This window comes from Lytechinus pictus, chromosome 3 (assembly GCF_037042905.1).
Source record: "Lytechinus pictus isolate F3 Inbred chromosome 3, Lp3.0, whole genome shotgun sequence".
NCBI lineage: Eukaryota > Metazoa > Echinodermata > Echinoidea > Temnopleuroida > Toxopneustidae > Lytechinus > Lytechinus pictus.
In genome coordinates this window covers 81,169,469-81,184,390 of record NC_087247.1, presented here as the reverse complement: position 1 = coordinate 81,184,390, position 14,922 = coordinate 81,169,469, and the positions used below count along the sequence as shown (strand labels likewise).

Genomic DNA, 14,922 nt, shown 5'->3' with positions numbered 1-14,922 from the left:
GGCCAAAGTTCATTGACCCTAAATGACCTTTGACCTTGATCATGTGACTCAAAACATATGCAGGATTTTTAGTGATATACCACTACCCTTATATCCATGTTTCATGAACAAGATCTATAAACTTTTAACGTTATGGCAACATTTCAAAAACTTAACCTTGGTTAAGAATTTGATTTTGATTCCCCCAACATGGTCTAAGTCAATGACCCTAAATGACCTTTGACCTTGGTCATGTAACCTGAAACTCAGGCAGGATATTCAGTAATACTTTAATACTCTTATTAGGCCCGTTTTGAAAGTCCATTTTTGAAGCACATATACACGGCATGTTTTTCGATCGTCTACACATTGTAAACACAAACAGCCAGCTACATGTATGTATGTATGTATCATGACTTGCGTTGTCTAAATTTCAACCAATAATTCATGAACAGATGATTCCACTACTCACATGATTTTTCTTTCTTATAAGCAAATATAAATTGTTGAATAATAATTGTAGATTGCTTTGATATCATAAAATCACCAATCTCACACGAAAGTTTGTGTGGGGGATCGGAGATGACACCAACATAACCGCCACTCGATCGCTATCAATTTGATTGTACCATGAATTTATTGTGCAAGCCACAACTGGAGTTGAATCATATTTGTAGTACATGTAGGTCAATGACTAGATGCACTTCGAACATTGACCCCTATTTGAACCCTGAATAAGGGCATGTGCTTTGTGGAATATTGATAAACAATCCACAACCGATATTAAAGAAGAAGAAGGGGGCAACAATGGAGAGAGAGGTTGGAGGAAGAAGAGAGAGAGGAGAAAGATAGTTGATCGAGAGAAGGGAGAGACGGAAAGACACATGTACATGTATATGTATTGGAGGGGGGGGGCTAGATTGAGCAAAAGAGTTGGAGACAAGTGGAATGCCTCTGGCTGTCTCACCTGCATCACGCGATTCAATATAGCTGCAGTGCTGACTTTGAAAACTGCTATAAAATAATTATTCAGAAAAAACACCATTAATATAATGATACAATACTACCTGTACATTCATTGACATTTGACCTTGATCATGTGACCTAAAGCTTGTCAGTGATACTTGATTACCCCTATATCCACATTTTATACACTATATCTATAAACTTTGAAAGTTATGACAGCAATCTAATAATTACTTCTAAAATGGCCAAAGTTCATTGACCTTACATGACCTTTGACCTTGATCATGTGACCTGCAACTCACACAGGATGTTCAGTGATACTTGATTACTCTTATGTCAAAGTTTCATGAATCAGATCCATAAACTTTCGAAGTTATGATGGTAATTCAACAGATGCCCCATTATGGCCAAAGTTCATTGACCTTTGACCTTGGTCATGTGACCTGAAATGCGCACAGGGCATTCAGTGATGCTTGATTACTCTTATGTCCAAGTTTTATGAACAAGATCAATAAACTTTAAAAGTTACATGTATGATGGTAATTCAACAAATACCCCCAATTTGGCCAAAGTTCATTGACCCTAAATGACCTTTGACCTTGGTCATGTGACCTGAGACTTGCACAGGATATTCAGTGATACATGATTACTATTATGTCCAAGTTTCATGAATCAGATCCATAAACTATCAAAGTTATGATGGTAATTATACAGATACCCCCAATTTGGCCAAAGTTCATTGACCCTAAATGACCTTTGACCTTGGTCATGTGACGTGAAACTCAAGCAGGATATTTAGTAATACTTGATTAACCCTATGTCCAAGTTTCATGAACTAGGTCCATATAAATTATGATGACATTTCAAAAACTTAACCTTAGGTTAAGATTTTGATGTTGATTCCCCCAACATGGTCTAAGTCCATTGACCCTAAATGACCTTTGACCTTGGTCATGTGACCTGAAACTCAGGCAGAATGTTCAGTAATACTTAATTAACCTTATGGCCAAGTTTCATGAACTAGGTCCACATACTTTCTAAGTTATGCTGTCATTTCAAAAACTTAACCTTCGGTTATGATTTGGTGTTGACGCCGCCGCCGCCGTCAGAAAAGCAGCACCTATAGTCTCACTCTGCTATGCAGGTGAGACAAAAATCGGGCCAACTTTATTATTTTAATCTTTTCATTTTATTCCTTTATTTCTAATCATTAATGTAACGTACAGTATATGTTCACAACCAGAATAATTACATTTTGTATAGGGCATTATTTGCCCACATAATTTCGCAGTTATTATGCATAAGGGATAGTAAACTGAACCCACTCTGAACAAAGGTCGTGTCTACAGACCATACCATGTGCTTTCTGAGAGTTCATCAGGAGGAGGAGAGAGTGAAAGAGACATGAGAGAGAGAGAGAGAGGGTACAGACAGACAATATATAGAGACACAGTCAGAGACAGGAGAGAGAGACGGAGAAAAGTGTAGACGATTTGTCTTCTTGAATTAAAACTCGATCTAACTTGTAACTTTTCAATTTCTGAACGATTCGTTTTTATTTGTGTATCGCCATATACAACACTTTCCTCTACATATCTTTGACACTATGCATGTTTTCATGAATATTCAATGAGTAAATTGATGATGTCATGTCCCCACCTGTTAAATACAAAATTATGTTTAATCAAAATTTGTTCTCCAAGAATAAAATAAACGGATTAATTGACAACTCAATAACGCATTTGATATTCATTGCTGCAACTTACAGTACTTTATCAAATTAGGGAGACATACTGTACATGTACATGTACCAATCTCAATGTATGAAAATATGAAATGATTATGATTTCATATAATAAATTAAGAAAAACGAAAGTGGGGAGATGACTTCATCAGCTAACCTAATGAATATTCATGATGACATACATTTGAACTGTTTTCACCAAATATTGCTTGACTTTAAATTAAATAACTTTTTTTAATGTTTTGTTATCAAATTTCAAGCATAAACACACCCTAAGACAAACCGTTTATCTCACCTGTAGCCTTATCCAATGAGGTATTGGTTTGGTTGCAATAAAGAGACAAACTGATTATCTCACCTGTAGCCTTATTGGGGGTATTAGTCTGGTTGCAATAAAAAGATGAGACTTCCTCTACTGCCTTGGTAAACTGGAAAACATCCGCTGGTAATCGTTCTATTCTGATGGAATCTTCAGTCAGACAGCTTTATAAAACAAAAATATTCACATTAAAATGCACACCGTTTTTGGTGTACATTTCTACATTGTAAGTCTAGAGTAGGGCAAGTTCTAGTATTTGTGTGCTTTACATGTACGTATGGGACATTTCATTGTTGATTGGCTCTTCATTAACATGATGAAGTGAACAGCGGCCAGGCGCTCGCTCGATCGATAAGTCAAGGAGACAGCTTCGGAAAGAAACATCACGCTCCAAAGGTATTTTGAAAAGCGTGCTTTTTGTCAAACAAGTGGAATGCCTCTGGCCGTCTCACCTGCATCACGCGATTCAATATAGCAGCAGTGCTGATTTTGAAAACTACTATAACTCGCACAAAATGTTCAGTGATACTTGGTTACTCTTATTTCCACGTTTTATGAACTAGACCAATACACTTATAGAGATATGATGGTAATTCAACAAATACCCCAACGTGGCCAAAGTTCATTGACCTTACATGACCTTTGACCTTGATAATGTGACCTGAAACTCGCACAGGATGTTCAGTGATACTTGATTACTCTTTATGTCCAAGTTTCAAGAGTAAAATCCATCAACTTTCCAAGTTATGATGGTAATTCAACAGATACCCCCATTATGGCCAAAGTTCATTGACCTTTGACCTTGGTCATGTGACCTAAAATGTGCACAGGATGTTCAGTGATACTTGATTACTCTTATGTCCAAGTTTTATGAACTAGACCAACACACTTTCAAATTTATGGCTGTAATTCAACAAATACCCCAATTTGGCCAAAGTTCATTGACCCTAAATGACCTTTGACCTTGATCATGTGACCTGAAACTTGCACAGGATGTTCAGTAATACTTGATTACTATTATGTCCAAGTTTCATGAATCAGATCCATAAACTTTCAAAGTTATGATGGTAATAATTCAACAGATACCCCCAATTCGGCCAAAGTTCATTGACCCTAAATGACCTTTGACCTTGGTCATGTGACGTGAAACTCATGCAGGATGTTCAGTGATACTTGATTAACCTTATGTATAAGTTTCATGAACTAGGTCCATATATTTTTTAAGTTATGATGACATTTCAAAAACTTAACCTTAGGTTAAGATTTTGATGTTGATTCCCCCAACATGGTCTAAGTTTATTGACCCTAAATGACCTTTGACCTTGGTCATGTGACATGAAACTCAGGCAGGATGTTCAGTAATACTTGATTAACCTTATGGCCAAGTTTCATGAACTAGGTCCATATACTTTCTAAGTTATGCTGTCATTTCAAAAACTTAACCTCAGGTTAAGATTTGGTGTTGACGCCGCCGCCGCCGCCGTCGGAAAAGCGGTGCCTATAGTCTCACTCTGCTATGCAGGTGAGACAAAAATTATTAACGGGACCAGGAGATGGAATAATACCTAATCTAGATTATTTAGCCAAGCTATAATCGCGAAATAAAAGCAAAGAACACAAAGTATTCGAAACGACTGTGTGTTTGTGAGGATTATTTCCCCCCGGTCATTTTCATTGAAAATAACAAACACATGTTTAAGATTCTCTTCATCATAGGCCCATGATGAGGATGTTTTCATTAAGAGAATTATTAGATGGCATTTTCAAAAGAAAGTATTGACCGTTATGAATGTGAGTTGATCTAGAGTATTGTTTTTAAAAAGAAACAAAATGTATTATAGGTTTGGGGGTGGGGGTGTCCGGTAGCTGAAACATTTAATTATTTATAATTATTTGATAAAAGGAAGCAGGATTTAAAAACAAGTGGAATGCCTCTAGCAGTCTTGCCTGCATTATGCAATTCGATACAGCAGCAGTGCTTCCTTTGAAAACAGCTTATGAATAATTATTCACAGAACAAAACACTATTATGATACTGTAATAAAATATTATGTCCATTGATCCAAAATGACATTTGATCATGATCATGTGACCTAAGACATGTGCAACACAATCATTCATACTTGGTTACCCTTCTGTCGATGTTTCATGAGTTAGATCCATAAACTTCCTTAAGTTATGATGCCAATTCAACACATACTCCCAACATGGCCAAAGTTTGTTGACCTTAAATGACCTTTGACCTTGATCATGTGACCTGAAACTCGCACAGGATGTTCAGTGATACTTGATCACTCTTATGTCCAATTTTCATCTTCATCAATCAGATCCATAAACTTTCAAAGTTATGATGCTAATTCAGCAGATACTCCCAACTTGGCCAAAGTTCATTGACCCTAAATGACCTTTGACCTTGGTCATGTGACCTGAAACTCAGTCAGGATGTTCAGTAATACCTGGTTAACCTTATGTCCAAGTTTCGTGAACTAGGTCCATATATTATGATGACATTTCAAAAAGTTAACCTTGGGTTAAGATTTTGATGTTAATTCCCCCAACATGGTCTATAAAGTTCAATGACCCTAAATGACCTTTGACCTTGGTCATGTGACCTGAAACTCGGGCAGGATGTTCAGCAATACTTGATTAACCTTATGGCCAGGTTCTAAGTTATGCTGTCATTTCAAAAAATTAACCTTCGGTTAAAATTTGGTGTTGACGCAGCCGCTGCCGGAAAAGCGGCGCCTACATGTATAGTCTCACTCTGCTTCCCAGGTGAGACAAAAATGATGACTACATGTACATGTATCTTCCTATTCCTCTTCCTAATTGCGAGATGAAACTTGTTGATATTCATTTCTGAAAATTAGGAATTCATGAAAATATTATCTTATTAATTAATATAGGAAAGCATAATGAGAGCGTGAAATTTGTTGATATTGAGGAGTGAAAGCTGGACATTGTAAGCACTTTTGTTATTGTGAATAGGATACATGGGTTAATATATCTTTAACAATTACATGTAATTTGAGCGCAAATCGCAATCCAAATTTTGTGATAAACTTACATGTAAAAAGGGGATTTTAAGTAGTTTGTTATATAGAAACATAGAACAAATCAAAATGTGAACGCACAGCGCAAACTAAAATGTGGATATTCACACCATAAAACAGACATTTTACAGAGCATTTAAAAAAGTCAATTTGTAAATCAAACAAAATAATGAAATTCCGATATCCTAATTGAAATATGTTTTGCATATTGATTTCAAAACTTAATATTTTAAGCAACGTATATGTATCAGCCTATTGAGCAAGATATATATCTTATTGAACAGGCAATGCAAGAGTGAATACAGTGATGTGAACAAGCTTTTTATTAACTGGGTGCCGGGTGCAATTTTGCTCCTTGTTCCTCCGAAAATTACATGTACACCCGGGCGCCAGAAAAAATCACACAAATTGGTGCCGGTGAAAATGACCAGTTGAACCTGGCGTATACATGTACATGTACTGTGCTAGTATGCTGCACACCCCAGCTACAAAGTTTGTTCCTGTAACTTCGCCTAAAGGACTGTACAATTTCACATTTTAAACCTATGAAATCTCTTATTATGCCCATATTTCCTAAAAAATGGTGCAACTCTATCATTTGTAAGTAATAAAAAATGAAATTATTACTCTTTTTTTAAGCTGCACACTCTTAGACATTAGTTTATTTTAGACCCCTCATCTGAGACACTGTACATATATTGCACCTGCACAACAGTACGCCAGACGGTGGCCTGTACTTGTAGAGAAGAAGAGAAGAAGAGGCCCCAAACGATCGGATTTTGGGTGACATCGTCTGCATCAACACAAACTGTTTTTCCTCCTCTCTTCTTTCCCCCTATTTTTCTTTTGTTAGCGACGCCAATGGGGGTATGAGGAGAGGGGGTGGGCCCGTCGGCCCCCTCGATCCACCTATGCAAACAGCTGCATTAAATGATTTGTTGTGTATGGCTGATACACATTACAGAAAACTATCATTGAAAGATTAAATATCAATTAAGTTCCCTTTCAAAGTTCAAAGACTGTCTTTATATGGCAACAAAAGAAAAAGAAACAAAATAATCCCTGTGATTTTCCCTTTCATTCTCGTGAAGCAGGATTTTGATAGTGACCAGGGCTAGGTTGATTTCAACCTGACTCCATTGTCAAAAAGGGCTCAGCTTGTGGGGGATTTTAATGTGAGAGATTACCCCATTGTCAAGGGTGACTAACAGGGATATTTTGATGTCTTGTTCCAATTGAACATCTTTTCTCAATAAACCGTATCCTAATCTTTGTAAGGTACATGTATCAAAAGAAAGCTTATGCATCCATGGTGTTGGTTTGGTGATGACATTTCAAGGGAGGAAAAGTCACAATAAATATAGAATAAAATTATGTTTATTATTGTTTTAAATATTTTAACTCAATGTATTAAAAATGAAGTGTCATGACAATATTTTATACCCTACAATATCATAATATTTTTGTTATTATCAAGTATTTAAGAGTTATAGTGACTCGCTTCATAGATTATACGCAATTGACATTCAACGTTAACATAACAAAACCATCGGAATCCCCCCTATGGGTTTAGATCCGAAATATTTTTTTTTTTACAATAACTAGGTAGAACATGCATAACATTTTCATTTCTATGATGAATATATAAATCCCTTGTAAAATCAAGAAGTTTCTATAAACTCCTTGGTATAATCACGAAAAATTAAAACCAAAGTCAACATCACTGTTGCTTTGCCCCAAACGCACATGTCCTAATTGACTATTGTTCTCAGCGCAGCAGTTGAAGTCTCCTCATTGGTCAATCGTTTCACCTTTTTGGCAAGCGGTTGCTAGAGCATCTTGGTCAGCATAGCGGTGACAAAGTAATTTTTTCCTGGCGCGGAGTCAAAACGGAAGTCAAACTTCAAACATGTTTTTCTCTTGATTTTGATTTCCAAGAGCCCAGTTCTTCTCGCATTCAAAAGCTTATATTTACTCTTACGGGTCAAGTATCATATTAAAGATAATGAAATGGGGAACAATAATCATTCATAAAAGTGGATTTGAAAAATTCTGACTTGTCTCTCATTTTGGTGTGATGCATCACTTATTATTAATATAGGTTGCCCTGCTGGCAACCAAAGAAAAAATTAAGTGAGAGTCCTGACTGCATAGTGGTAAAAAAATAAATGAATATTTGGAATTACTGTATACAAGCTGTTATTTTCGAGTACAGAATTTTTCGTGAATCGCGAGGGTCCCAACATTTTCGCGGGTTATTAAATTCGCGATTGGAAGATGAACAAGACATTTCCAAAGCATCTCAAAGAAGCAAAACAGTGCAAATCATGTGCAAAACTATGCTCCTCAAAGTCCTTATGCTGATGTGTCTTTTGTACATGAATATGTCCTTGTAAAAACAATTACAAAATGTGGAAAAATGTGGCTTAAATTTCACTTTTTTGTACCTTTAGATCTGAAAATTCATCATGTCACAGTTTGATCTGTAAGAGTAATCTATTAAAGTTGTGTTTTGTTGTCAGATGACAATAAAATCAAAATATTTCATGGAAAATACATTTTAATATTACAGTGAGTTAATAAATATCAACAGAATTATGTGAGAAAATAGTTTAGGCATTGATTTTGTTTGAGAAACCAAAAAAAAAAGTGAAATTCTAGCTAACTTTTTGAATCACTAACTGTACTTTCTAAACCTTATTTTTTGTACATATAGAGGTGCATATCTCAATTTTTTCACTACACATGATTTTTTTAATAGCAAAGCTTTGCTGTTGGGAATATTGGCACTGACTAAGAAATGTGTCAATATTTTCGCGTGTTGTTAAATTCGCGGCTGATCGGCAATTCGCAAAATCCGTGAAAATAAAACCCCTGCGAAAATAACAGCTTATACCAGGGGTTCTCAAACTACAGCCCGCGGGCCGGATCCGGCCCGTGGAGCTTCTCAATCCGGCCCGAGAGACTCTGCTGGGTTTTTTTAATCATTTTTAAGTCACAATATGAAACACAGCTCAATATGATTACATTGTGCATCCATGTTAAACCTTACCATAATAAAAGTAATGACAGTCAAAAAAATTTGACTTTTAAACAAAGTTTAGTGGAGTCTTTCATGTCTGTTCGATCTACATGTACTTTCTTATGAGATGACCAACGCTGTTCTCACCATGTTTGGATCTGTACATACAGGTGCGAAAGAGCGTTTTCCACAATGAACGTTTTAAAGAACTAACTCCCTTACACCTTTTGTGCCAAGGTTCAAGCAACATGTTGCTGACAGACAGTGTCACTTTTCCCATATTAAAAGCGACTAGGAGACTGACACCCTTATTAGATTCTACAACAGACATGCTCTATTATTCAATCAACTTAGACTACAAAAATTTTAAGACATTATCTGTCTCCCCAATACCAGGTATGTATAGGTACAATCTAGATTCCTTTTAACAAAGTACAGTCCAACCTCTCTTATCCCGACACGTTGGGACCAGCACCAATCCGGATAAGGGATTTATCCGGATCTGGATGACCCAATAAGGCAATATTAAATACACGCAGCTGCACTGTTGGCTGCCTCCCCAAGCCAACGGTGGTAGCTACACGTTATCTACTGTAGTGGGCGCACAGACAGTATTCCCTGCAGTGTCAGTGCAAACTATAGGTGGTATTTTTACAGAAATGAAATCGATCGATGGCTAAAACTGTTGGATAATTTACCTGCTAAAATGTTTGAGGTATACATCAAGCATACCTCGAAAGAAAGAAAATGACTCAATGAAACTTAGTTTAACAATTAGATCATCGCGGCGGGTATTGCAGCTTCGCAATGTCAGCCATTGTTACACTGACTGTAAGCTCAAACATGATAGATGGCGCTGTCCGTATTGAGGCCTAACTTTAGCTAGCGAGACATGGGTTGTTTTTCTCGGGAAGCAAATGAGAAACGTGATGACATTTTTGCGCTGCGCCCTGATTTACTGGAAATTATCATGCCTAAGTTCTTTCGGTGATTTAGGTGAGATATTTTCATGAAAAATAATTTTGTTGTAGGTAGACTATATTGGAAAATATATGTAGGGGATGGCGGGGTAAGTTGAGCATAGGGGCAAGTTGAGCCACCACCCCCAGGCCAATAATGAATGAGTCAGACATTAAGGCGGTGTCATGTATTGATGACCCATTACATAACCCTTATGCCCACCACATTGTTTTCAACTTAGAAACAAAAAGTACTTTTTTAGAGGGAAAAATACAAATTTCTGCCAAAAAAGTAAAAAAGGGTGTGAAATAGATCATTTCTTTTTACACACACACGTCTTTAAATAAAATAAAGAAATAAGACAAATATTGTTAGTCCAGGTATAGATTCTCATTCTTGTCATGGTCTTTTTCAAGATGGATGCATAAAAAATGTGCGGATGTGAAAATATTGCATGAAGTTCAGAGTGGGGTAAGTTGAGCCAACCAACATGGGGCAAGTTGACCCATGGTAATTCTTATGGTAATGTATAAGAAAAACAAACAAACCTCAGTTAAAAAAGCCATTGATATGCAGGCAGAAAGGAGCAAATTCATATGACAGTTCTTTTACTTATAGAGGATGTTAGTATTTACAGCGAATTAGCAAGTGAAAAGACTTTAAATTAAAAAAATGGCATGCTGGTTCTTCCTGCATACATTTTGTACATAGTTTTTGTGGCTCAATTTACCCCAGAGGGGGGGCACAACTTACCCCATATATGGGGCAAGTTGAGCCATTTGACATCGTTTTTTTCAAAGGTCACATTGACTTTAAGTGTGGGGGTAGAAAGTTATATATAGGTGGAAAATATTTCCCAAGAATCAAATTTAACCCTAATTCTCCCGGGGGGGGGGGGGGGGCCATTATGGCCCCCCCTCGACAATTTTCGCAATATATCTGCTGCGCAAAATTTTTTGACCTCGCCGCTCACTGACTTTTTACTTTCAAGTCTCGCCCAAATTTTGAGACCAAATTTGTGATGCCCAGGTACGCGGTTACGACATCACGCAACATTATGTAAGTGCATGTCAGACCCAAAATTGCTCATAAACGTGATTTCATGTACAAATCCAATGCAAATTGTGTATTTGGCCAAAATTCATAAATGTATCATTATTTCTACTTCTAATGATTAAACTTAATTGATTTTGCCTTGTTTATGATCAGAATTAAGTCTGGAACGATTTCCATCGAAAAAACAATAAAAAACAAAAAGTAAAAAAACAAAGAAATACATAAGAAATTAAAAAAACAATAAAATACATAAGAAATCGGTCTTGGTACCAGAATTTTTTTCATTCACAATTGTTAGGAATGCTATAAAGAATATTTCACCAAAAAATAGCATTCTAGGAGCTTTATTTAGTGAATCAGAGCAAAAAGTATGATTTAATGAATAAATTAGCATAATTAATTCATATAAAATAAAAATATATGAATTCAGTGAAATTTACCAATGCAACTGCGTAGATTACGTCATTCTCAACCATCATGCAAATTTTCGTTGTGATCGCGCAATCCACGGCTGAGATCTTAAGGGGGCTTAATGGCCCCCCCCCCCCCCCCCCCCCGGGAATGACAAGAATCAAAATACCCCGGGAGATTGAGGGTTAAAGGCAAGGTACTTATTTCTACAATATTATTGGTCATATCAATTCTAACATGCAAAATGCAAAAAGTGTCACAACTTACCCCGCCTTCCCCTAATCAAAGTGAGTTTGCATATAGGATTGAGTTTAGATTGAAATCTCATTTCCTCACGTACTAGATTGAATTTAAAAAAAAAAAAAACTTGGCGAGTGTGCGTCCGGATAATAGAGAGATCCGGATAAGGGGAGGCCGGATAAGAGAGGTCAGACTTTACTGCAATTTTGTTATCATTAATATTGTCTCTCGCTGTATTTTGAAATCTTTTCTAATTTTGCCTGCGTTCCATATCACTGTTATAAATTTGTTGGATTAAATGCTCCCAAAATAAGGGCAAGATTGCGCATCTAGGGCCCCGACCGCAAGGGTCTTTGCACTTTGCGTACATTTTTTTCTTCTAAGTATCCACTTCACCCTGGTTTCAGGTTTACTCTGAGTCTAATCTGGCCCTTCAAAGAAAAAGTTTGAGAAAAAAAAAAAATAATAATAATAATTCTGCATTTATATAGCGCTTAATACATCGGAACGACGTCTCTGAGCGCTTTATAGACATATTATTACCCCGGTCATCGGATCCTTGCATGCCCGCATACAATGTATGCACCTTCTCCACTCCCTGGGGAGCATTCCAACAAGAGTTCCAAGACTCAATTGCTTGGCATACTACATATAGGCTTTCACATCCTACCGGGTACCCATTTAACACCTGGGTGGAGAGTGGCAAAGTGTGGATTAACGCCTTGCCAAAGGACGCTAGGCCATGGTGGGATTCGAACACACGACCCTCTGATTACAAGGCGAGAGTCAGAACTGCTACACCACGACGCTTATACCCCTGGCTTATACAGTACCCTCAACTCACATCAGGGCAATATTGTCCAGATTTGTTTTCAGTGTAGAATAGAGCCTGTATACATGTATATTCTCCATGTTTTAATCATAAATTTATGATTTCTTCTATGAAAATCATGGTAATTCTTTATTATTGATCATTGTTTTATTTTGGCATATAACATTATGAATGTATGCAAAGCAGCCCAATTCAATTGAATGGGACCAGAAAAATTTTAAGAAAAATATAAACCATCTTAACCAAAATATAAATGAATTATAATAATACATTTTAATTGCCCATTATCCATATACATTTAAGATCAGTTCAATATTAGACACACTAAAAGAAATGTATACCTGTACCTCATTCTAAAATCCTTGATAAGTTTCTCCGTTCTATCTGACAATGTTTCTGGTAGGAGAAGTTCTACTGGCTGAATGTGGTGCAGTCTGGTATCAAGCTCACTGAGATTAATGTTATCATGGAAACAATCATAGATGACATCTCCTGTAGCTGGTTGAACTGCCTGTAAAGAGAGGAAAGTAGATTCATTACAGTAAAATAAATTATTTCAATTCATTTTACACCTTAAAACAATCTTAAAACTTTTCCCGACAGATATCAATTTGAGATGGCAACTTTTATTCCATTTTATTAATAATAATAATAATAATAATAATAATAATAATAACGGTATATTTACCAAGGGTAGCCACTTCAGTTCCGAAAACTGTTTTCCCAACGGGCCCTGCTGTTATCAATACCCGACTAAGCTTGGCTACCGATTCAGGTGCACACAGCGTTTTGAGAAAATTATTTCCTGCCGGTACCCATTTACCTCACCTGGGTTGAGTGAACCACAGTGTGGATAAATTTCTTGCTGAAGGAAAACATGCCATGGCTAGGTTTCGAACCCACGACCCTCTGTTTGAAAGGCGAGAGTCAGGAGCACTATACCACGACGTGCCCACTTTAATTTGCCATTCCATCTTTATCAGGAACAATTTGTCATTTACATTTCTTCTCGGACGACAAGGATTATTTGCTAGAGATATATGAAATTTATTAAAGCCATTAGCACTTTGAAACAAATTTTCAAAAAGTCCCTATCGATCATGCATTAATCTGTGATTTTGGTGACTTTTTTTCTATTTTTCGGACATTGTCGACAAAATGCATTTTTTTATATTTCTTCTTGGAGAACATAGATTCATTCCTAAATGTAAATGAAATTCATTTTAGATCGTTAAGAAGTTAAAACAATCTTAAAACATGTCCCGCTGAATAATCATAAACAAAAAGGTTTCTTCTTAAAAAAAAAATGCTTTTAGGATATGCTATGAACAATCAATTGTTGGAAATACATAAGGCCGCTGAAACTCGATATTGAGTTTCCCCGTCGCCCGCCCACATTATGAAATTTGGCCCGCGTTTGAAAATCAAATTCTGAAAATAATTCATTATTTTACTATTTTGACATAGATCTAGATTCAAAACTGATATAAAACATTTATATAAGCTTTTCACTCACACAATTACTTGTATATCTTGTAAATACCTGTAAATCTTTTTCTTTTTTTTTTTCCTTGTGAATGGAATGATGCTGCATGCTCAACCATAGTCAAACTCGTAGAATCAACCAAGCCATGGCCATGCAACAATGTGCCCGCGCCGCGCTCCAGTAAGTACATGTATGCACGAAGATTTATGTGGTCAGTGTTTTGAACAAATTACGCATGCAACAGCGATAGTACGCATGTACGTACATGTACAGTGTACGGTGCAGGCAGAATCTCAATATGATCTGATCACCGAGCAAGGACACGGCCAAGGCCAAGGGCCTAGGATTTTTAATATTTGACGATGTTCTTGTCAGTCACTATTCAAAATCATCAAAATGGCAACACCCTGTTGCCATACACGATCACAAACATCGGTCAGACGGAAACTTTTTTGTGACATTTTTAGGGCGATCCTCGCGAAGGAAAACTTAGATCATGTAGATGAGAATGCAAAAATGACCGCGGTGTACGTTGGTGAGTCATCTCTCAAAATGTCCAAGCTAGGTGTCGATATTGATAGTTGCATAGCACACGAAATATGTACTCACTTCAGAAAATTTGTGAAATTCGAGTGCACCGTCAGCATCCCTGAGGCTCAGGTTGATGTACCTGACGCTGGCCCTGCATTTAGATCTAGATCAATTACGGATGTGTTGTTAAGAGTGTATCAGTAGGGAAAAAGTTTTGTTAATCTGCTGGAGAAAAGCCGACCAAATTAACCTTTGAATAATTTATTGATAAAATATAAATGGATTTATTAATGTTTAGATCCATGTTTGTCTGATTTAAATTT

At 36.6% G+C, this 14,922-nt stretch overlaps 1 protein-coding gene across 4 annotated transcripts in view; it reads right to left on the bottom strand.

Moving 5' to 3' along the window:
* Positions 1-14,922, bottom strand: part of LOC129257999 (DNA mismatch repair protein Msh3-like) — a 93,083-nt gene that overhangs the window by 39,804 nt on the left and 38,357 nt on the right. For 2 of the 4 annotated variants that reach the window (XM_064097800.1, XM_064097802.1), the window contains exons 6-7: positions 12,930-13,093; positions 3,048-3,172 (exon numbers count right to left, since the gene is read on the bottom strand). In XM_064097800.1, the coding sequence (XP_063953870.1) occupies positions 3,048-3,172; positions 12,930-13,093 (289 nt within the window). Of the gene's footprint in view, positions 1-2,984; positions 3,173-12,929; positions 13,094-14,922 lie in introns of all 4 variants that reach the window. The other 2 variants (XM_064097799.1, XM_064097801.1) reach the window with 1 other exon arrangement.